At 55.9% G+C, this 23,363-nt stretch overlaps 1 protein-coding gene across 8 annotated transcripts in view; it reads left to right on the forward strand.

Moving 5' to 3' along the window:
- The first annotated feature begins 239 nt into the window (after positions 1 to 239).
- The window catches only part of NTNG2 (netrin G2), a 71,663-nt gene continuing 48,539 nt past the window's right edge, over positions 240 to 23,363 (forward strand). For 3 of the 8 annotated variants that reach the window (XM_010810426.4, XM_005213275.4, XM_005213276.5), the window contains exons 1-2: positions 240 to 324; positions 4,082 to 5,153. In XM_010810426.4, coding sequence (XP_010808728.1) covers positions 4,941 to 5,153 — 213 coding nt within the window. In that variant the 5' untranslated portion in view covers positions 240 to 324; positions 4,082 to 4,940. 8 annotated transcript variants of the gene reach the window in all.

A 23,363-nucleotide genomic window follows, 5' to 3' on the forward strand; every position in this document is an offset into this window, starting at 1 on the left:
CGGGTCCTCTCCGAGCCGCCCAGGGGGCCCCAAAAGTTTGCACTTGTTAGCGGCGACCTCCGGCTCGGCCCCCGGCGGGCGATGCGGGCGGCGCGGGCGGCCCCCTCCCCCGGCCCGCGTCTCCGGGACGGCTGCGGGCGGCCCCCCCGGGGGCCGGAGGGCTCCCCAGCCCCGATCTGACAGCCACAGAGGCGGCGGGGGAAGGAGCAGCGGCTCGCAGCCCTCGGCCTTCGCCCCCACCCAGCGCCAGCCGGACGGGGGAGCAGAGCGCCGGAGGGTGGCGGCCTCCGGGGTCTCCGCTCCGGGAAGCCGCTCCGAGCCGGGGTAAGGCGGGCGGGGAGAGCCCGGGAGGCGATCGGGGTTGGGGGGTGGATATGCTGCAGCTTGGCCAGCCTGCTTTCATTTTTAAAGGGCTTCGGTGACCGCGCAGGCTTTCCCGGGGCCCGGGAGCCACTTAACAGTAGCCCAGCCGAGGCTCGGATGCAAAAGTTATTGGTGGCGACTGCTACAAGAGGAGGACCGGAGTCGCTTGGAGAGGGGTGTGTGAGTGTGCATTTGTAGCAACATCTTAAAGGAGTAGCTTGTCTTTCGGGGCTGGATTTTTCCCCACCAGGGTCTTTTCCCATCGTTTGTGCGAGTGAGTGGGGCGGGAGGGTGGATGTTAAGAGAATGCCTGGATGTGTTTGTGGAAAGGAAATTAACCCTTCCTTCGCGCCGTTCCCCTACCCTGATTGAGTCGCCACCCTCTAGAGCCACCCCAATTTCTGCCATCCCCTTCCCCTCTCGGAAAACTGGGAAAATGTGTGAGTTGCACAGAAAAACTCTTGCGTTCCGGCCGCCGCTAGAAACTTCTTTCGGCGCCTGGGAGGGGTGGGCTGATGGGGAGGATTATGCGCCCGGACCGGCTCGGGGACAGTGTGGAGTGGAACCTGGAGCTGGGTGGCGCGCGGACGGTGGGAGCAGGGGCCGCGGGAAGGCGGGAAGAGGACCGCGGGCTCGCGGGGACCGCCGGCTCCGGCTCCCGAGTAAGTTAGCTGCCTGGGGGCTGCGGGCGGCGGCGGGGTCCCTGCCGGCTGCGGCGCTGGGCAAAAGGATGAGAGTAATTACCGGGCGCTTTGCTCGGCGTCCCCTAATTAAGGGAGAAGGTGCCAAATGAGGGGGGCCCCCCTCGGTGCCCGCCCGGCCTTTATTAAAGGTGTGATTATTAACAGCTCCGGGGCTTACACTCAACTTTGGAAAGACAAAAAGCGACGGAGGGCTTCCCGGGCATGTTGTCGTGCGAGGCACGACGCCTGCAGCCCACCCGAAGCGCGGACTCTAAACCCCTGGGGTCCGCGGCGGGGAGCTGACCCCCACCCCACAAGCAGCCCCGTGCCGCAGCCCCAAACTCCCAGTGGATGCCTCCTCGCGCCCCATCCTCCGTGCTCAACTTTTCGGGGTTGCCTGGGAGCTGAGAGGGCATGCGGCCGGGGGAGGTGGGCACCTGGAGCCCGAGGAGGCTGCCGATCCGGGGCTGGGGCACCCGGCCGCCAGCAGTGGGATGCACGCTCGCGCGGCGGCGGTGAGCGGGTGCACCCATGGGACCGGCCGGAGTTGCGGGGCTGGCGGGTGGTGGTCGGGGGGGGGCTGCGATGGTTAGAGTTGGGAGGGTGGGGTGGGACTGGAAGGTGACCCAGACCGCATCTGAAGGTAGATTTCACCCCCTCTTCCGCTGTCCCGCTGGGAAGGAAGAAAGAAACTGGGGTGTGGGCTGGGTCCCAGGAGAAAGCCCCAGCGCCCCCTCTCCAGGGACCACCTCTAGGGGTTCCCCGCCCATCAGGCAAGTTTCCCAGGAGGCGAGGGCCCGGCCGGCAACTCGGGAGGAGCTTGCTTCGAGCCCAGCCAGCTCGAGAGGCGCTAATTCAATAAGACAGAGAAATCTGAGTTCAGAAATCCTGGTAAAATCTAATTTTCGGGTTTTAATACCCTGGCTATCAGCCCCTCCCCCTCCGCTCCCGTTCCTGAGGACTCTTAAAAGAAAATAAAGCGCATTGATTCTATTTGTTTCTGGGAGCTGCAGTTTCTTAATAATATCAGGTGAAGATTTATTTTCCAAGGAGAGAACAATCTACCGGGACCCAACCTCTTACTCCTGAAATTTCCCATACCGGCTTCTCTCTCCGCTTTCCGCCTCGCTGTGCCGAAGACTCTCGCGTCTCTCCCCCTCCCGTTTTTTCCTCTTTGGCAAAAACCGACTGTAATAATATTCTCGTGCTGAGCTCACAATTCCCTTCTGGTGCCAGCAACGCCCAATTGACTGACTAGTTGTAAACACGTTTATTGCCCCCCTCCCGGGCAGATTTTGTCGTTGTTGGCCCCCGACCCTCACCCCGTTTTCCAGGGAATGCATGGCATTTAAGCCAACAGAACTGCAAAGCAATTAATATATTTGCAAGGCGTGCTGCCTCGTGGATCTGGCGGGCCTCCTGGCCTCCGGGCCTCGCTGCCTCCCCTCGTCCAGCAGCGTTCAGGCTGGGAGCATCACTGCAGATGAAGGAAGCCCCAGGCTGGGTGGGTCCTCCCTGGAAGCAGTGAAGCCTGGCGCCCTGGTGTCCCGTATAAGGAGCGCCCCACCTGGGAGTGAACAGTTGGGAGCCCGCGGCTGGAAGAATTAATTAGGGACGTGCTGTTTTCTGGGCAGCATGAAGCTCAGATAGAGGCATCCAAACCTTTGCCGGCCGGCGCTATTTTATTTTTACTACATTTTCTCAGGTTGTAAAAATAGTCTCCAGGCGGATTCTTTCTGAGAGTTTTCTAGCAAGGAGCACATTCAAGGCCAGGAGGACTCTGTAACACCGTTTCTCTCGAAACTGCCAGAGGTGAGATGTGAAAATGTGTCTCCCTGGCTCCTCATTCATCTCCATCAAGAGCCCTTCAGCCAGAGAGAGGGGCAGGGGCTGCCTTAACGCAGATTTATGATGCCCCCAGCCTGGAGCATTGGGACCTAGGCTGGGGACTCCGCCTGGGGAGGAGCTGAGCGGCCAGCCCCCATTTGGACAGTGTCCCCAGCCCTCTGGTTTGTCGTTTGGGCAGGAGTGTGTTTGTGTCTGGATGGAGAATGGAGGAATATGGAAACGTAGTTAACTCTTCAGGACCTTCTAGATACAATGGCTGAAGAGTCGGTTGAGCGGTGAAGGTAGCATGGATGGTGCAATAGTTTGGGAATGTAGATGCAACAATCAGAGACATAATTACCAGAATTAATAACACACATGGCTCTGCTGTGACTCATTGCAGTAACCTTTGCCCTATTTATTGGCTAAGTATTTCTGGCCAGGATTCCTCACCGGGGGACCAGATTCTCCTGGTGATATATCAGATGTCTGGGAACACATCACATTACTGGAGTCATGTTTTTTTCCACAATGTAATATTCATCTTAGTTATATCTATTTAGGGCTTTTAAATAATTACAAGTAGCTTAAAATAGTAAAGCAATAATCATAATGGTGACCTGTTTATAAACATACCCTCTAAGGATGACTGCGAAATTTTGGCCTTGATCGGAAAAATCTAATAGAACACACCATCATCACTTCCGTCAAAGTCTTCAACATCCCTAGTTCCTTACAGTTGAAAATTAAATTCACCATTTCAGAATTTTGGAGACAGTTATTAGCACCTGGTTTGTAACTTTTGGCCACGCGTGGACCATTCTTTATCTGAGCCTGTCCACACAGCCTCATCGACACCTATAATTACAGCTTCATCTCGGCCTTCAACGGTTTTGACATTTTGACTTGTCAGTTGCAGTATTTTAAAGCCACCATTCAGTCTCGGCTCTTGGGGCTGTTTTAGAAAGTCACTGACCCCAAACAGGGACACTTCTGCTGACCCCAGGACCCCCAGAAATAAGGAGAAAGCACATTGCCTTCTTGAATAATGTACCCCATCTCCAAATGTGCTTCTCCGATATTAATGACAATAACCCAGTTTTCTCCAGAGACCTTGCTAATGCAGCTTCGTGTTTTGCACGTTTTGCCAGAGAGCTTTTGTTCTTCTACATCTTTATCCCCCTCTTTCTCTATTTAATTTGTTGCAGGTGTTGTTGCTAATGAGCTCTCTCTTCTCCCTCCCTACAATGAAAGACAAGCCAGACCCCGGGTACCTGGATGGATTGGGAGCTGAAGTCTCAGAAACATCCTGATAAGTTGCCGACGGCTACCAGCCGAGGTCAGCTGGCCCTGTTAGCGCCTGTCCCAACCAAAGCAGGCCCAGATCCGCTGCCCCCCAGGTAACACCTCGGTCGCTTTTTGTGCTCCAGCTGCGTGACTGCTGTCACTTTCAGCCCATATGAAAAGAAATCTCTTTCACTTTGGTGAAAATGCCAAGGTCCAAAATGCCACGTCCAGTCCCATAGCGGGGACGTGTGTGCAGCTCACAGGTACTCCACCTGATTTTGTTTTATCTTTACAACGCAGGCCAGAGGGTGGTTGTGCAGTTGTGTTGAGCACACATCACACATGAAAGGGCCCTTTAAAGAGCTGGATTGATCGGAAGGACAAAAATTACAAGCAATCCGATCCGGCCTCATGCCAGATCCCTGCGGACTCTCTCCGTCTCCCATTTCCATCCACGGTCACAATTGGAGCGTTTGCCTGATTTGATCAGATTCACCTCTGGGGTAGGGGTGATGCCAAGGTGAGGAGGACGCCAAGTTGTGGGCAACTTCTTGATCTGCCCATCAGCACTCTGAGAAACGCCGGCTCTGGGTTTTCCATATCGGCCTCTTGGAAAAACCAAGTTTCCTCGCTGTTTGCAACCTGGCAGAGTCCCTGGGACATCTGGCCTCCGTCGCCCGGTAGATGTGGCTTTTCCATGCTGAGGCTGTGTGCCCCGCCTGAGCCAGCCGCTGCCTCACCAGGCCCCCTGCGGGCCGCGCCCCTGGGGACCGTGCCGCCATGCTGCGCTTGCTGGCCCTCCTCCTGCACTGCCTGGCCCTGGCCTCCGGGGACTACGACATCTGCAAATCCTGGGTGACCACGGACGAAGGCCCCACCTGGGAGTTCTATGCCTGCCAGCCCAAGGTGATGCGCCTGAAGGACTATGTCAAGGTGAAGGTGGAGCCCTCCGGCATCACATGCGGAGACCCCCCGGAAAGATTCTGCTCCCACGTAAGTCGGCCCCCTGCTGTGGCCTTTGCTCAGGCCAAGTGGGTGGGGGTGGGGGTCTGGGCCAGACCCTTGGGACCCGGATGCCAGGCTGGCTTTCCCAGCCTGTAGGATCAGGAATGTCTCTGTCTCGCCTTGGAGACGCGCCAGAGCAAAGTGTGCCCCGAGGATGCTGGGGTCACGTGACGCCGTTCTTTGGGGTGGGGAAATTCTTGGCCTGGTGATCACTGGATCCTCTCCTCTGGGAAAACCACCAAACCACCACCGTAGCCACAGTTGCCCAGCCTTGCAGATAAGCCCCGCCTCCCTTGTAGGAAGTCAGCATCTGGGTGAGCAAGCAAGGTGCTATTTGCAAGCTTGCACTCTGCCCTCCCCCGTTCATCCCTTCAGGGGGACACCTCCTGTTCCACCCATTCCAATCCAGCAAACCATTTGCCAGGCGAAGAGAGGCCAAGCGCCCTTTGTGGGGGAAGGTTTGGTGGACCTGCAGAGGGGATTCGTAAGGGAGGAAGGAAGGGGTCAGATCAGGGTGGCTGGTGTGGATGGCACCCTTTCCGATTCCATCATGATGTGTGGTGACCACAGTGCCTGGTTAAGTCAGGGGAAGGGAGGCGTTCAGGTGGTGTCACTTGAGTCTCTAGTTAAAGACGGAGTCAGAGCCATGGGGTACATCAGTACTCCATTAACAGCAACAATAATAAGAGTGGGGGTCATTTATGCCAGTCCCCGAGCATGGGGCTTGAAAGCTCAGTACGAGTCATTCCTTGGAGTCCTCACTCACTTCAGCTGGGTTGATTCTGCGTCACACAGAGTTTCAGGGAGTGAGCTCTGGACCGGCGGCGTCTCTGAGCTGCTGTCCTCTAAAGTGTGCACACTCAGCACACACTCAGGTCACCCTAACAAGTTCAGTTCACCCTAAAATGCTCCCTGGTGGTCCAGTGGTTAAGACTCCACCTTGCTATGCAGGGGACGCGGGTTCGATCCCTGGTCAGGGAACTAAGATCCCACATGCCATGGAATGACTGAGCCTGAGTGCTACGACTCCGGAAGCCTGAGCACTCTGGAGACCGGGCGCCACAACTAGAGGGCCTGTGTGCCGCAAGGAAAGACCCCACATGTCACAACCAAGTCCTGATGCAGCCGAATAAATAAATATATATTTTAAAACAAATAAATAAAATGCTCAGACTAAGGTCTGGCACAGAGCAAGTGCTACTAGATGGTAGTTATCGTCATTCCCATTGTACAGATGGAGAAACTGAGGCCCAAAGTCACAGCCCAGGAAGTGGTAAAGCTCTGATGCAAGCATCTGGCTCCAGAGTCACTGAGCTGATCTGCCTCCCAAAAGATGCCTTCCACTAGGCAGAGCCCTGCAGGCCCTGGGCCAGGCAGGAAGCTGGACAGGGAAGCCAGGCTGCAGAAGCCACAGGAAGGTCTCGGTGTCATCCTTGGGTGGTTGCTGCCTCCATGTGCCCTGGGGAAGCCTCCAGCGCTCTGTGTTTATGGATGGACTGAGTGGGTGTCCCCACCGGGCTCCTAAGGATGGCTCAGTCCCCTGGGGTGCATGGATCCTATCCCAGAGCAGTCAGCCTGGGAAGGTGGGTTCCCACTGGGATGATCAGAGGTCAGGAGGCTGTCACTGTGGGCGGTGGGCAGGCTGGCCGGCCCCAGCTGGGGAGAGAGGGGGACAGTAAAGGAGAAGGCAGCACAGGGCCAGGAGCCAGGGTCCGGATGGGCCCACTTCACTGAGAACCCCAGGGCTTCGCTGGCTCAGGGATGGGCAAGGGGGCTGGCCCCTGAAGGTCAGGGCCAAGGTCAGCACTGGGGGAGCCCAGCTCTGAGCCACATCTCAGGCTGAGTGCCCGCCCCAGCTCATGTGAGGACTTCTCCACTCGACTCCCAGAGCAGAGTCAACTGCTGCCTCTTGTGTTAGAGTCTTGACTGTATTTCTTCTTTTAAATATTCATTGCGATTTTAATGTGCCGGGGGCGGGGGCATGGGGTGGGTGGTGAAATCTTAAATCACTGGACCAGCTTCTGGTCAAGGCCTGAGGAGTGGGGATGACCATCAGGTGCAAGTCCGAGGCCCTCTCCTGGCCAAGCCTGCCCCCATTCTCACACAGAGAGCCCAGCGCAGCTGCCAAGGTGGGCTGGTCACCCCACCACAGTCCTGATGCCGCCCGACCTGGGTCCTGGAGCCCTGGGCTGTGGAAGGGGCTTCTGTCACCTTCCTGTCCTCTCCTGGGAAGATGGTGAGGAGGGCGGTGTTGGAGAAACAGCATCTCCACCTTCCTCTGCTTGGTGGGTCCTCGGTGTCCCGACACCAACCTGATGGACTTAAATGTTTCATGATGGGCTGCCATCCACCTCTGCCTTTGATCATGAACATGCAGCCAACGGGTGTGGGGACACCGCCCAGGCTGCTTCTGCAGGGAGGAGGAGGTCACATCCAGATGAATTCAAACCCCCACCCTGCTGTTTACCACAGCTTCCCTGAGCAGGTTCTGTGCTGCTGCTGCTGCTGCTGCTGCTGCTGCTAAGTCGCTTCAGTCGTGTCCGACTCTGTGCGACCCCAGAGACGGCAGCCCACCAGGCTCCCCTGTCCCTGGGATTCTCCAGGCAAGAGGTTCTGTGTGTGTCTCATTAAATCATCTCTAGGATGCTCCAAGGTAGTGACCGTTCTAATCCCATTTTAGGGATTAGAAAGTGGCTAAATCCCGCCAAGGTCACTCAGTCTAGAGGGCAGGCCGGGAACTTGTGCGCAGCCAGGCAGGGCCTATGCTTATGCTCCAGGTGGCCCAGCCTTCCCTCTCTGAGCTTCGGTGAAGTAGAGATGCTGCTGCTGAAGGCGTGTCACAGTGCGCTGGGAAAGGACACAGCCCAGCCATGCGAGTCCCGCCACACAGTAGGTGCTCACGGTGTGGTAGCCGTCGTTTGCTTGTTATTGCGGCTTTTATGCCCTCTGCGGTGCCTGGGCCTTTGCTTCTTTGCCCTACCCCAGCCTTGAGGACGTCCGCCCTGTATCCTGGGCTCAGGGGCGCAGGCGGTTGGATATGTGCTCAGGTAGCCATTAATTCCTCTAGCCTTGGCCCGTGGTGTTAACCAGCCACCAGGGGGCGCCCTAGTGGTACCCAGGCGGCCCTTAGCCCCACTTTAGCCTCAGGATTGCCCAGTGGGTCCCTGTTTCCTGGCATCCCTCCTGCAGTGAGTGCTGGGCCTGTCGCAACATCCATCCAGGTCAGAGCGTGAGCCCTGAAGTGTCCTGAGGGTGCGCCAGGGGCCCGGGGTCGGGGGGCGGGGGGGGGGCGGGCGGGGGGGATGGCGGGGGGTGGGGGGTGGGGGGTGGGGGGTGGGGGGTGGGGGGGAGGCGACTACCCCTCGCAGGCTTCAGTGTGCAGACTCTCCCAGCCTTGGACTCGTTGTCCTTCCGCAAGGCCACCTGAGACCTGAATTGTAAATTCCAGACCGGTGAGGAAGGGGAGGGAGGAGGAAGACCAAGATAAATGAATAAATAAAAACCTATTGGCTCTAAATGCACAATGAGAATTAATAGGGCTGAGCTCTCAACCAAAGATTCTCGGGCAAGGGCGAAATTTCAATGAGGGCTGCGGGAGACGGCGGGCGGCCTCCCACCTCTGACTCCCAGTGCCTGGCCAGAGGGGGCCAGCCTGCTGAGTCTGCAGGGCCAGAGAGAAGGAGGCAAAGGCTTCTCGGCCTCTTGCAAGACCCCTTGAGGATGGGGAGCAGTCCCACGGCGCTCTGAAAGAGAGGTTGCCCACCAACCTGCACAGCCACGAAAGGAAGGGGGAGACCTTGTCCTTGTGCCTTGAGCCTCAGGAGAGAGATGGTGAGGAAAGAGGGCTGGGGGCACAGACCAGGCAGTTGATGCTGAAAATGGCCCTGCAGCTGGCTGCCCACTCGCCTCCCGAGGTGCACCTTGTTAGAAATACTGGGTCCTGGATAACACCCCCCCCCAGACCCTCGGAGCCAGAAGCTGCATTTTAACAGGAAATTCAGGTAATTCAGATGCACACAGGGTATGCTCTGAGGAACACTGCTCTACATAATCCGTCAGCGGTGGGTGATACTTTTTATTGATGATGAGCAGGCAAGAGGCCTGTGCTTCCCATGGGACCTTTGCAGAGTGGGGGTGTCACTACTGCTGAAGGAGAAAGGCAGACAGCAGGAGGAGTGGGGGTCCCGGAGTGAGGGCTGAAGCTGGGAGCTCAGATTCCTGAATATTGGAGACCTGGTGGGAGGTTCCAGAAAGGTGTTATGATATCCAGACAAAAGCTTCAAGCTTGGAATCCAAAGACCTGAGCTTGCATCCCGGCTTTGCTGCTTATGGGCTGAGTGATCTGGGGCAAGTCTCTGAGACTCTGTTTCCCCACCGGTAACAGGACGTGGTGATGGCTGCCTTGCCCATCTCTCCAGCTTGCTGGGAGAAGGAAGTGGTTCTCTCAGTATATCAGCAAGTGCTTAGAGAGTGCCAGTTCTCTTCTAGTGTGAGCCTTTGATAGTGCTGCTGATCCAGTCTTGAGCATCTGGACTTTTCCATGGTGAAATAGGTGAATGTTAAACATTTCATCTAAGGAGACTTCAGCACACAGAGACGCCAGGGTCTTGACATACAGGAAAACCCAAAGCACACGTGTTTCTCAGAAGCTGCTTTGCCTTCTCTGTGCCTCAGTTTACCCAGATGAAGAGCCAGTGGCCCCCCATCCCTCCCCCAGGGAGTCTGCTGGGGTGATAACTCAGGTGGCAGGTGGGTCCTGGAGACCTCAAGCCCCTCCCCACTGTGACACTGAACACCACGTGCAATCAAGGTCACAGATGCCCCGCCTCCTGCCAGAATGTGATGAACTCTTGCAAATCTAAGTAGACAATGAAAGAAACAGGGCAGGTGTTCAGGGTGGTACCCGACTAACACTGAGAGGGTGAGATGGACACCTAGTGTAAGGAGCTTGCAAAGGATGAAGGCGCATCCCGCCTCCCCCAACCCCCTGCCCCGCCCATCCCTCCCAGCTCCAGCTTCCCACAAAGTTTTCCCACCTCCTCTACCTGGAATGTCTTCTTTGCTTCCTTCATGTCTAACCCTTTTGTGCTTACCTAGATAACCCAGGCTCCTTTTTCCAGGTTCAGGCTGGAACCCACCTTCTCCAGGAGGCTTTTCCTGACTCCCTAGCCCAGGACGGTTAAAACACCTCATCTGGCTGCATCCTTGTCACCTAAGCTCACAGATGTGGCCTCCTAGTTAAGAGCTCAGGCTCTAGAGGCAGAGACAGAGAGGTTGGAGTCCCCTGCTGTGTGACCTTTGGCACGAGGCTTAACCTCTCTGAGTCTCATTTCCTTAAATAGGACTATTGATAGAATGCACGTATTGATGCTCAACGCACGCTCAGTACTCTAGGCCTGATGTTTGCCTCCCTCCTGGGCTGGGAGCTCCTGGAGGCACGGCTGCCTTGTTCATCTCCGCATCCCTCCCTTTTGGTTCTATCAGTGCTCAGCAGGCATTTACTGAACCAATGGATGGGTGAGTGGAAGGACAGTGTGGTCCAGGAAGGCTTCTCGGAGGAGGAGAGATTAGGGCTGAGTCTTATGGGAAGAACTAGGGTTTCGATGAGGACAGAGGAGGCACCCAAAGCCTCTGCTTCTGCCCCATTTGCGCCCCTGTTCTGTGAGGTTTTCAGTCAGCTGATAGCAGGAGGTCTGCACAGCTCTGTCCTTAAGCAGGAAGCAATTTTGGAAACTGAGCTTCACCCAGCTCTTAGTTAAAGCCGCTCAGTCTCTTGAAACGCCCGAGGCAGGTCCCAGCCTGGGACAAGAATAGTTCCATGCATGACATCTTGTTGCTTGGTGAGGCCTCCTTGCTGGGGGCGGACGAGTGAGAGGAGGGGGCAGCCCTGCCTGCGAGGGCCCCGTGGGTGAGATCCTGGCCTCCTACTTTTTCAAGGGAAGGAGTTTGGGTCCAGACACCCCAGGAGGGTGGAGGGCGGAGCCTCTGGACTGCCTAGGGGAAGGGAAAGGGCTTGGAGGAGACATCGTTCCAGAGTGTCAGACTTAGAGCTTCCAGAACTTTCCAGTCCATGCACCCCACCTTCCCCAGGCTCTTCTGCCTCTCTACATCCCCTGGCCCTGACTTTTATGCTTCAACGCACGTTTAACACAAACTGCCTCAAGTTCCACGTGTGACGACGAAGCAGGGGGTGGATGGATGGACAGGCAGGCGACCCCAGCTGTGGATGAGAAGTTGAGGTTCGGGACGGGGCGAGTGGGGGCTCGTACTCATCCCTTTCTGGGCTGTGGGACTTTGGATAAGTCCTTCGTGCTCTGAGCCTCGGTTTTCTCATCTGAAAACTGGGGTGACGCAAAACACAATCTCAAAGGCTGGTTGTCTGGGTGAGACGAGACAAGGATGGAAAGCCCCTCTCTGGGAGCCTGGCAAAAAAGTGAATGTTCCCAAAAAGGGATTTTTTTTCACCCCTGGTCTAGAATTTAGCTTAAGAGACACAAGGAGTAAAAGTAGACATTGACAAAAGAGGAGCCTGGAGTCCAGTGTGTAAGTGTGCTGTGGAGCACACGCCAACGGCCGGCAGGGCGGCGGGGGCCGGGGAGCGAGTGTCGGAGCAGAGAGAGTGAAGGGTGGGGGCTGGGCGGCGCCGGACCCCCGCAAGGACAGCCCCTTAGCCAGGTTTCCCCAGCTGTGGGCGAGGCTGCCACTGTGCCCTGGATGGAGAAATAGACCAAGGCTCCCAAGTCCCACTGTTGGTGGAGCTGGGATTCAGCCTTCTCCGCCTGGCCAAGGGTGTCGGGGGAGGAGGGGAGGAGGAAAGGAGCACTGGGCAGGCAGAGACCAGAGGAGGCCGACAGGGCACGCAAGTCCTGGGGCTGGAATGGAGCTTGGCAGGCTCAAAGAAGCAGGTGCCAAGCTGCAGCCCCTCCCCCTTACCAGCCAGCCATCACTACCCCAGAAAGGGGGTCCGGGCTGTGTTCCTGACCCACGGCCCAGACCCCAGGCTCTCCTGCCTCAGGCCTGGCCAGGGCCCACTGGGCCCACGAGGAGGCCTGGCTCCTTCCTGGAGGGAACCAGAGTGTTGGAGAAAGTGTACAACGGCAGACGATGCATAGTTCTGTTCAGCTTTGGTTTGCAGGTTCTGATTTTTTTTTTTTAATCATCACAGCAGATTTGCTTAAATATATGAAAATGTGTTTCTGATTCCCCAAGCACACACCAACTGCTGGCAGGGCGACAGGGGCCAGGGAGTAGTGTGTCAGAGCAGAGAGAGTGAAGGATGGGGGCTGGGCCGCGCCGGACCCCCCCAGTCTCCTCGCGGCAAGGACAGCCCCTTAGCCAGGTTTCCCCAGCTGTGCAACAAGGTTTGGCTAGGTTAACCACTTCATCCAGCGTCGCTGCGTGATCGTAGATGCCTTCTCAGAGTTTGGGGAAAATCTATGCCGGAGTTCAGACTTGGTCAAAACCTGACAAAACGGGGGGCTCCAGTGCAGATAGAGGGGCTCTGAATGCGTTTCCTGTGCTCAGCGCAGCACTGGGATTTTTTATTTCCAAATTCAAATCCCTTTATTACAGTATTCTATTAAAGGAAAATCAAAACAAGGAAAAACAAAGCTGAGTGCTAAAGATATAATTGTACGTCACATCATTTCCCTTTCGTGTCGGCTTCTAAATTCTTTAAAAAGAAATTAATTGAAGTGTAATTGACATAGAACGTTGTATTAGTTTTACAACAGAATGATTTGATATAGGTACGTATTGCAAAAGAGGGACTTCCCTAGTGGTCCAGTGGTTAAGACTCTGCCCTTCCCATGCAGGGGCGTGGGTTTGATCCCTGGTTGGGGAACTAAGATACCACATGTGGCCAAAAAAACAAAAAACTATTACGAAAGAATTACCACTCTAAGTTTAGTTTATGTCTGTCACCACATACTCACAGTTACAATTTTATTTTCTTGTGATGAAGGCACTTTAAAAATATTTTTTAACTAAAAAAAATTGCAATGATAGTCACATAACTTGAAATTAACCATCAATTTTTTTAAAGTCGGGGTAAAATATATATAACATAGAATCTGCCTTTTTAGCCGTTTTTAAATATACAGTTCAGTGGCATTTAGCGTGTTCACAATGTTGCACAACCAACATCTCTATTTCCAAGACATTCTCATCATTTTCTGAAAGGAAATCCCATCTCTATCAGCAGCCGCTCCCCATTCCTCTGTCCCCAGCCCTTGGCAATCAGTAGTCTGCTTTCTATATCATGCATTTGCTCATTGCAGACACGTCATTTAAACGGAATCAGACGAGGTGTGACTTTTAATCTGGCTTCCTTCACTCAGCACCTTATTCTGGAGCCTCATCTGTATTATAGCCCGTCGCAGAACCTTGTCCTGCTTTCTGGCTGAGTAACATTCCATGGCGTGCTCGACCACATTTTGTTCATGCCTTCATTAGTTGATGGGCATGTGGATTGTCTCCACTTTTTGGCTATTACGAGTAATATTGTTATGAACATTTATGTACAAGTTTTTGTGCGGACATATGGTTTCATTTCTCTTGGGGCTATACCTAGGAGGGGAATTGCTGGGTCATATTGGGCTTCCCTGGTGGCTCAGATGGTAAAGACTCTGCCTGCAATGCGGGAGACCTGAGTTTGATCCCTGGGTTGGGAAGATCCCCTGGACAAGGGAATAGCAACCCACTCTAATATTCTTGCCTGGAGAATTCCATAAACAGAGGAGTCTGGCGGGCTACAGTCCACGGGGCCACAGAGAGTCAGACACGCCTGAGGTACCGACACAGGCACACGTGGTAATTTTAGATTTAAGTTTCTGAGCAATTGCCAAACTGGTTTTCAGAACAGTTGCACCATTTTACATTCTTACCAGCACTGTTACAAGGGGTCCAATTTCTCTGTGTCCCTGCCAACACTTGTTACTTTCCAGTTTTCTTTTTTATTATAACGGCTAACCCAGTCGGTGTGAACTGGTATTGCATTAGGGTTTTGATTTGCATTTCTCCACTCCAGTACTCTTGCCTGGAGAATCCCATGGACGGAAGAGCCTGGTAGACTGCAGTCCATGAGGTCGCTAAGAGTCAGACACAACTGAAGCGACTTAGCAGCAGCAGCAGCAGCTAACTAATGATGCTGGTATTATGTTCTCATGGGCCATCTGTACATCTTCTTTGGACAAATGTATATTCAAGTCTTTTTGCCCAGTTTTTTATTGGGCTGTCTTTGGTTGTTGAGTTGTATGTGTTTTTTAATATATTCCAGATACTAAATCCTTATCAGGCGTGTGATTTGCTAATATTTCCCCCACTCTACAGATCATCTTTCACTCTCTGGATTGTGCCCTTTGGGGTTTCTTGTTTGTTGTCGAGTTTTCTTTTTTCTTGGCCGTCCTGGGTCTTTGCCGTGGCAGCATTTGGTGGCTGGCCTCCCAAGAAGTGCCTGAGCGGCACCTTCAGGGCAGGTGTGGCCTTAAGGTCACAGTTTGCTCTCTGGCCTGTGAAGGTGCGCTCTCTGCCTGGGTGCAGCCTCCCATGACCCAGTCTTGCTCAGAGTCGGCTCTCGTAGGCCTTGGGGCTTCTAAAGGCCTCTGCCCCGGCCCGCTCACAAGTCGTGGTTCTCGCCGTGGCAGCGCCATTGAAGTGGACCAGAAGGGGATGTTTGTGGCAGATGGGCCAGGCCAGGGCAGGAGGCAGGCTGGTGGGCAGAACGTTAGGGATCGTGGCCAAGTCAGCCTCAGTGGTCACTTTCCACTGTCAGGAGCAGGGTGTGTGCAGCCCAGTCCTCAGCTGGGAGCTTCAGGAGCTGAGAGCTGGGGACACGCTCGTGTGTCTCGTGTCTCACCACCTGCTAGTGTTTTTTCTCCCCGCCCCATATTGCAGGATTAGTCTGCTCTCTCCCGAGACCTCCCTGTGCTCCAGGCACCCTGCAGAGCACTGTGCGTAGCATTTGTGTTTGTCCACAACACGGGGACGGGTGTATTGCAGATGAGGAGAGGGAGGCTCAGAGAGGCGAGGAGAGGGAGGCTCAGGGAGGCGAGGAGAGGGAGGCTCAGGGAGGCGAGGAGAGGGAGGCTCAGGGAGGCGAGGAGAGGGAGGCTCAGGGAGGCGAGGAGAGGGAGGCTCAGAGGGGCGAGGAGAGGGAGGCTCAGGGAGGCGAGGAGAGGGAGGCTCAGAGGGGCGAGGAGAGGGAGGCTCAGGGAGGCGAGGAGAGGGAGGCTCAGGGAGGCGAGGAGAGGGAGGCTCAGAGGGGCGAGGAGAGGGAGGCTCAGGGAGGCGAGGAGAGGGAGGCTCAGGGAGGCGAGGAGAGGGAGGCTCAGGGAGGCGAGGAGAGGGAGGCTCAGGGAGGCGAGGAGAGGGAGGCTCAGGGAGGCGAGGAGAGGGAGGCTCAGGGAGGTGAGGAGAGGGAGGCTCAGAGGGGCGAGGAGAGGGAGGCTCAGGGAGGCGAGGAGAGGGAGGCTCAGGGAGGCGAGGAGAGGGAGGCTCAGGGAGGCGAGGAGAGGGAGGCTCAGAGGGGCGAGGAGAGGGAGGCTCAGGGAGGCGAGGAGAGGGAGGCTCAGAGGGGCGAGGAGAGGGAGGCTCAGGGAGGCGAGGAGAGGGAGGCTCAGGGAGGCGAGGAGAGGGAGGCTCAGGGAGGCGAGGAGAGGGAGGCTCAGGGAGGCGAGGAGAGGGAGGCTCAGGGAGGCGAGGAGAGGGAGGCTCAGGGAGGCGAGGAGAGGGAGGCTCAGGGAGGCGAGGAGAGGGAGGCTCAGGGAGGCGAGGAGAGGGAGGCTCAGGGAGGCGAGGAGAGGGAGGCTCAGAGAGCTGCAGAGACTTACCCAAGTTTGCACAGCAGTGACAAGACCAGGACCTGTCTCTGGGGCCTTGGCCACTGTCCCATGCTGCCTTGTCGAAAGTCTGACCAGCTGTCCATGGGGACCCACGGTCACCTCACCTCTCAAGGTCTCATAGGTAGGAAGGAATTAAATCCAAGTTTATGGGCCCCTCAGATCTACGCCTGGAGCTTTCAGAGCTTCCCTCTCCTATTAAAGGGCCCTGGGCCCATCTCCAAAGACCAGACACCCTTCTCTCACAGCAGTTTGTCCTGGGGGTTTTGGGACTGTTTGGACCCCCTCAGTCTCTCATTCCAGCTCCTTCTGCTGCCTGAGTTGTTCGTCCGACTCCAAGTGTCAACCAGGGAAATGAAATGAAACACAACCCGGGCATTGCCCCTCAGTTATAGCGGAAATCTGTTGTCAGGCAAAAGGTGGAAAGGAGGTGAATGAGAGATGGAGCCTTGGGTAACCTTGGGACCCTTCATCAGCTGCGGCAGCGCCCCCTCTACCTGAGCCCACAGAAAGCTCACAATGCCTGTTCAAGGGACTGCAGGTCCTCGACTTGTCCCCTCCGGCTGGAGCATCTAGAGCTAGCAAAGGCAGGTGACAGCAGAAGGAGAAGCCAGCAGGCCACAGGCACACCCCCGTCCCCGCCCCAGGCACGATCGAGAACCCCTGGCCAACAGCTCTGGGGCCGGCATCATGCTGGGTCTGGGCTCCACACTGGATTGACTGCCAGGGGCTGGGTGCCCTCGGGTCTCGCCCCACTTTGGGATGTAAATTCCCGCCTTCCCCAGAGGGGGTCTGCGTATCCACCCTCCAGGTCACACTGCATCCCCAGATTCTGCTTCTGGCTTTCGGGACTTTGATACTTAGAGAGAGGAAGACGGGGAGGCGTGGAGAGAGCAGTAACATCCCAGGCATTTGGGGACCCAGAGCGGATGGACAAAGGCTGGACCCCACCACACCTCAGCCCCAAACCCCAGAGCAGGGCCTCCTACTCTGGAGGGGTCACAGCCCCTTTGAGAACCCAGGGAGCTCTTCCTAGAACAATGCACACACACAGTTGCAAATCTCACAGGCTTCCCAGACCACTCTGAGTCCACCCTTGGGCCCCTGTGGCACCTCTGGGAGCCCTTAAACTCAGGAAAACTGCCGTTTGTCTTCTTAACTGACTGGGTCTGTTGTCTGAGCATCTTCTTGATCCACCTCTGCAGACCAGCGGCATGCGTGCTCACTCAGTTGTGTCCGGCTCTTTGCGACCCATGGGCTGCAGCCCATCAGGCTCCTCCGTCCATGGGATTTCCCAGGCAAGAATACTGGAGTGGGTTGCCATTCCCTTCTCCAGGAGATCTTTCCGACTCAGGGATCGAACTCATGTCTCCTGCATCTCCTGCACTGGCAGGCAGACTCTTTACCACTGAGCCATCTGGGAAGCTCCTCGGACCAGCAACAGCTTACATTTAGTGAGTGTCTATTGCCTCTCGAGCCCTTGACCTAATGTAGCTCATTGAACCCTCCAGGGACACTTAAGAACAGATCCTGTATTTATATCCATCTTGAATATGAGGAACCCGAGGCTCAGAGAGGTTAAGTCACTTGCCCAAAGTCACACAGCTTCTAAGAAGAGGAGCCAGGTGCCTCCACCCCCAGCTGCCTGGACCCAGTGCCTGGCTCCTAACCAGGCTGCTCAGCTGCCCTGAGGCACTCTGAGTCTCTCTCACGGTTAGACTGAGGCGGTTGTTATGTGTGTGCGCTCACGTACACGTGGGCGTGCACTGTCCCTGTCTGCCTCTCCTCCCCCAGCACGCCCTGGCTGCCCGAGGAAGGAGGGCTGGGGAGGAGGGACCAGAGCATTTTGCCCACCCCTTCTGTCCTCTGAGACACCACGGAGTCTGCTAATCTACTTACTTGATAATTCACTTATTTCATGTCTATTGGCCGCGTGCGTGCCCCACGTACCAGCTCCGGGGGAGACGAGATGGCTTTGCCTGGAGGAATCTGATCTGTTTTTTTCTGGGGAAGGAGTAGAAAAAAAAAAATACACCCAAGAATGGACAATAATGGACCTAAAAATAGAGGGTGGAGGGGACTGCAGTGTGGGGAGAAGGGGAATCGAGGCGTCTGCCTGCCCCAGGCAGCCCTCCCCTTCCCACCTGAGGTCCCCAAGGGACTGGGGACGGGGGGCGAGGAAGGGAAGGAAAGCGGGGCGTGGAGCCAGGGGCCGCCCCATGATGGAGAAATGTCCCATTGCAGGGTCCTCTGGCCTCTACCTTGGCTGCACATGGGAGTCTCCTGGGAAGCCTGATGGTTACTCCCTGGGAGGGACCCTCCCCCGAGGGCCTGATGTGGCTTGTCTGGGGTGCCCCCAGGTGAGTCAGCCTGAGGACCGCTGTCAGGGTGTTCCCACAGCAGGAATGGAGGTTCAGGTGTGGGGCTCTCTTCCGTTAGCTCCATGTCCCCTAACCCTCGGGACAGCCTTCCTAAAGGCCCCAATCCCAGACGGGCAGCTGGGCCTCCAGAGGAGTGGAGGAGGCAGGGCCCAGGGAGCTGTACAGACTTTTGGCTCCGTCCGGGCCCCCCACCACTGGAGTGGTCCGCAGCTGAGCCAGTCAGTGGACTCGCCTGGGGGCTCTTAACATCCCCGCAACCTGCTGGACTGCAGCCTCACCACCTACCCCAGAGTCTGTGGGGTGGGCTTGGGCTAAGGATTTATTCAAGCTTCCCAGGTGGTCCCAGGATACAGCCAAGTTTGAGAACCAAATTTCAGTCTTGCCCAGGACCACACTGGTTCCCTTCCAGCTATAAGCATCTTGTCTTTCAATCTTAAGCATCTTTTTTCACTTTTTATTTTTTTAATTCAAAGGCCAGAGCAGGAGAGAGGTTGCTCTCAGGATTTTTCCTTACATCCAAGCCTTGGGCACCCCGCCCTTGCTCCGGCTTCCTGGGACTTGAAGGGTGCTGGCTCCTGCCTTGTCCTGTGTCCCCAGGTTCTTCCCCTTTCTTTCTGGAAGGAGGCTGTCCAGCCAGGATCAGGGCTTTCCCTGCAGCTGCTAAATGTCAAGAATGCATGCTGGCTCCAGGCCTCCCCTTTGGCCTTATCTCCAGCTCCCCACCAGGCTCCTGGTCCAACCCAGCTCATTAACCCCTCTCTCCCCACGGCTCCTGCATGTTCACTGATCCTGCTACACAGGGCGTCCTCCTCACCGCCCGGGCGGGTCTCCCTCCTCCCGTCCATGTCCATCCGCCCATCCTTCTGGACCTGTCCTTCTGAAAGCTCACCTCCTCCAGAAGCCTTCCTGACCCTCCCAGCCAGTTCCTCTCCGGGTTTGTCATCTGTGCCATACTCTGGAGGTCACAACACAGTGGTCAGTGCTCCCACAAGGGGGACTTCCCTGGTCGTCCAGTGGCTAAAACTCAGGGCTCCCAATGCAGGGAGCCTGGGTTTGATCCCTGGTCAGGGAACTAGATCCCTCATGCCACAACGAAAGACCCCACCTGCTGCAAGGAAGATCGAAGGTCCCACATGCTGTGACTAAGACCCCTTGCAGCCTCACAAATAAATAAATATTTTAAAATGCTTCCATAACGGGTAAAAGTGCCCAGGTTACTGCAGATATGACTTGGAGTCAGTGCCTGACCTCCGGGGGCCTCAGTCCCCTCGCCCATAAAGCAGGGGTGATGATGACAGCTGGGCTGACATCACTGTTCACGGGCCCTTCTTTGGATCAGCTGTACCAGGCATCCCAACCTGGCCAGGCATCTGAGTCACCGCAGCAGGTTTTAATTGGTTGGTTGGTAGGTTGGTTCACTTTCAATCTGGAGCAGAATTTCCGGTCTTAGGGCCCAGAAATATTCTTATCCCCCTCCTCTTCCCAAGGATTTTGACGGACAGCCAGTTCTGATGACTGCTTCTTCAGGGCCATCTTGCACACAGAGGACTTTAGAGATAGTTGTTGAATAAGTAAAGGAGTAAATGAATGAAACCTTACCGGCTCAGCCTTGCCACTCCCATTCCCACCAAGGGCTTCATCCATAGCGCAATACATTTGTCCAGGCATGCCAGGGGGTGAGGCAAACCCAGCCACTTCTTTCTCTTTCCTCTACCTGGCCACTTCTTGACTTCTCAGAGACCAAAAAGAAGAAATCTAGAAAGTCTTGACTTGTGGCTCTTGTGGCTCTTGGTTCAGGCAGGTTCCATCCGTCTGGGTGCTGTGTCTACGCCTGACACCACCTTCCCAAGGCGAAGGACCTGGAGAGGCAACCCAGGGAGGGGGAGTCACTCTGCAAACCTTAGTTAAGCATCTTGCACGTGACAGGCCCCGGCCTGCCTTCACAGAGCACATGGTGGGGAGGGCCCGTACCGTAATTAACCAAACAAGTCGCTAAGGAAAACTGACGAGATGCCCGTCTCGGGGAAGGGCATGGTGGGGGCCAGGGCGTTGTTGGAGGAAGGGAGGGGTGGCAGACACCTGCAGAGGAGGGGAGGGGAGGAGCTTGGGACAGAGGGATGCAGGTGGGCCAGGCTGAGCTGGTAAGGTTCAAGAAAGGAAGGGGAAACTTGAGGATCCAAAATAAGGTGGGAAGTTGGCCTCAATAAGATCATAAAATGAGCTGTTAGAGTTTTACTTGTGTTTTAATTTTCTAAATTTGTTTGTTTAGGCTGTGCTGGGTCTCTGTTGCTGAACGGGCTCTTTCTCTAGTTTGGGGAAGTGAGGGCTGCTCTCTAGTCGTGGCGTGCAGGCTTCTAATTGCGGGGGCTTCGCTTGTTGCGGAGCACCGGCTCTAGGGCGCTCGGGCTTCAGCAGTTGTGGCACACGGGCTTAGTTGCTCCCCGGCATGTGGGATCCTCCTGGACCGGGGATCGAACCCATGTTCCCTGCATTGGCGGGCAGATTCTGAACCACTGGACCACCAGGGAAGTCCTGTATATGTTTTGCAGACAAAGACATCCGTGGCACAAAGTTCATTTCATCTTCCCTAAACCAAGGGCCGACTCCACACCAGGGAAGCAGGAGGTAGCACAGCGGGCTCTCGACAGTCTATTATTTTCAAGCTTCTAACCCCAGTTCTGCCCTTTTCTCAGCAAAGTGATGTTGAATAGGTTTTCTAACCTATCGGTGCCTCTGTTTCTCCCTTTTGAAAATAATTATGAGACTAGAGGAAAGGAAGTTTCACCCGAAGAATCTTGGTCTCCATGCCTGGACCAGCTTGGGTTTGGAATTTATGGAGAGAGTGCTCTGGGGTGTCGCAGGAGCTGAAACTGGGGGGAGGAGGAGGTGTTTCTCCAGACCGAGTGGGGGCGGGGAGGCCAAGGGGGTGGCAGGGCAGGGGATGGACAGGGCAAAGGTTAGGGGCCGGGGCTGCCAGGCTCAGTGAACATTCAACCTCAACCCGCTTGGACCCTCCCGGGCTCCCCTGTTTCAGTGTCCCCACCATTCCTGGGCCTCCTTTGGGCCCCGTGGCTCTTCAGCAGGAAAGCCAGGGGCAGCTTGCAGAGAGCCGGAGAGGGGCTCTGCAAGGCCCCAGGGTCTGGGGAGGGCAGCTCCCCTGGGCGTCCCAGCCTGGCCCCTCGGAGGGGGCCACCCTGCCCCCCATCCCCACCTGGCACTGACTCCTCCAGGCCACTTTTTTTTTCCCCCTCCGTGATAAAATATTCATGTCAGCAGAGCAGGCCCTCTTTGGGAAGGCTGCCGGTGTCTAGCTTCTGCTTTGCACAAGCTTTTAAAGAGCAGGACGCTTTTCCCTCGCTCTAAGCATTTTCTAAGTCCTGAATCAATAATGCACTTCACCCAGCTTCTCTGAATGCAGCTTTTCTGCCTCTCTGCACCCTCCCACCCTCCCCCCACCCCATCCCTGCTTTTTCCCTCTTTCTTTTGTCGTTCCCTCTCCCCTGATGTACTTTTTATTTACATTTTTAAAACAGCGTTCAACAAAAGCGTTGGGCTGTTTGGGTGGCGAGAGCCTCGGATGGGGAGTGGGGGTGGGCTGGCAGGACGGAGGGAGGCCCGGGCAGCTGCCAGGCCGGCGGCTCCTTGGACGAACAGGTGGAGTCTGTGCGCGTGGGGAGGAGGCGGGGAGGAGCGGCTGAGCCGCCCGCTGGCCCTGGTGGGAAAGCATTTGCGCTCCTAGCGTGGGGGAGGAGGAAGGCCTGGGCTAATCTGCCTCTCAGTCTCCTTTCTCTAATCAATTAGAAACTGTTTACTGCATAACCAGAGAAAACGAGGAGAAATGCGTAGAAGACAGGGGGGCTGGAGCGAAGGAAATATGCAGAGTGCGAGTCAAAATATATCGCCCAACTTTCTAAGGAGCCAGCAGTCCAGATTGGCCTATCTGCTTTTTATAGTAATGAGTTCCCTGTCGTGAGGGGTATGCAAATGAGGAGGTGCCATCCCTCGTCTGAGAGAGATGCCCACGTGGATCTGGTCAGTCATGCGGTACCCAGTGAGGCGCTGGGATGCAGTAGGTGACTGCGGGGGGTCCACAGGGATCACCCCAGGCACTCCAGCTGGAATAGAGTTTCCCACCCCAAGCGTTCCTAGAAATCTGGCCGTGGGAAGAATCTACATATGCCCAGGACCAAGTGAAGTCTATCTTTTTTTTAAGGAATACAATTTTGAGTTCCTGGAGAGATTAACCCTTGTCTAGCCAGGGCAGCACCTTGGCAAGACCCCACCCAACCCCCTCTGGCTATTCGGCTGATGGATGGTCGTTCTGGGTCAGTCGTGGTGGGAAGGAGTGTTTGGCACTGCATCCTTGCCCCGCTCAGGGACAGCTTGTCCACCAGGACGGCCTGATGTCTCAGGTCATCAGGAAGGCTTGCTAGCTGGGTCTGCTGGGGAGGGGAGGAGGATTGAGAGACCAGGTTCCTGCCAGGCTGCTCAAACAGCACCTGGGCTGGTCGCTTCGCACTCCCCTCGGTAACCACGCCCTCCTCCCTGGGTGAGGTCTGCTCTGAGCGTGCTGCAGCAGTGGGATCTAGGAAGGGCAGGTTGAATAACTACTCAACCGATACCATCCTTAGAGCCAACTGTCAAGGATCCTCACTGAGTTTGGGAATATTTATCAAATCAGTGCTGGGGGCGGGAGTGGCAAGGGTGAGCCAGACCTGGCCCCTGCATCCCAGAGTCTAGTCTCAATCACAGAAGGTTCTGGAAGGAGGTAAATGAGGGCAGGGTTAAAGTGAAAGGGGGCCAGGAGCAGAGTGGAGGGCTCATCTCTGCAGAACTGAGATGCCTTTCCTTGGTTACGGCCAGGCCTGGCCGGGCTCAGGAGGTGCCCTGTGACTCTGGGTCCGAGGTGGACCTTGGACCAGGAGATGCCCACCATGGCTGGCCTGGGATCAGGGTCTGGGCTGGGGATGAGGTGTCAC

The sequence above is a fragment of the Bos taurus genome, chromosome 11 (assembly GCF_002263795.3).
Source record: "Bos taurus isolate L1 Dominette 01449 registration number 42190680 breed Hereford chromosome 11, ARS-UCD2.0, whole genome shotgun sequence".
Lineage (NCBI taxonomy): Eukaryota > Metazoa > Chordata > Mammalia > Artiodactyla > Bovidae > Bos > Bos taurus.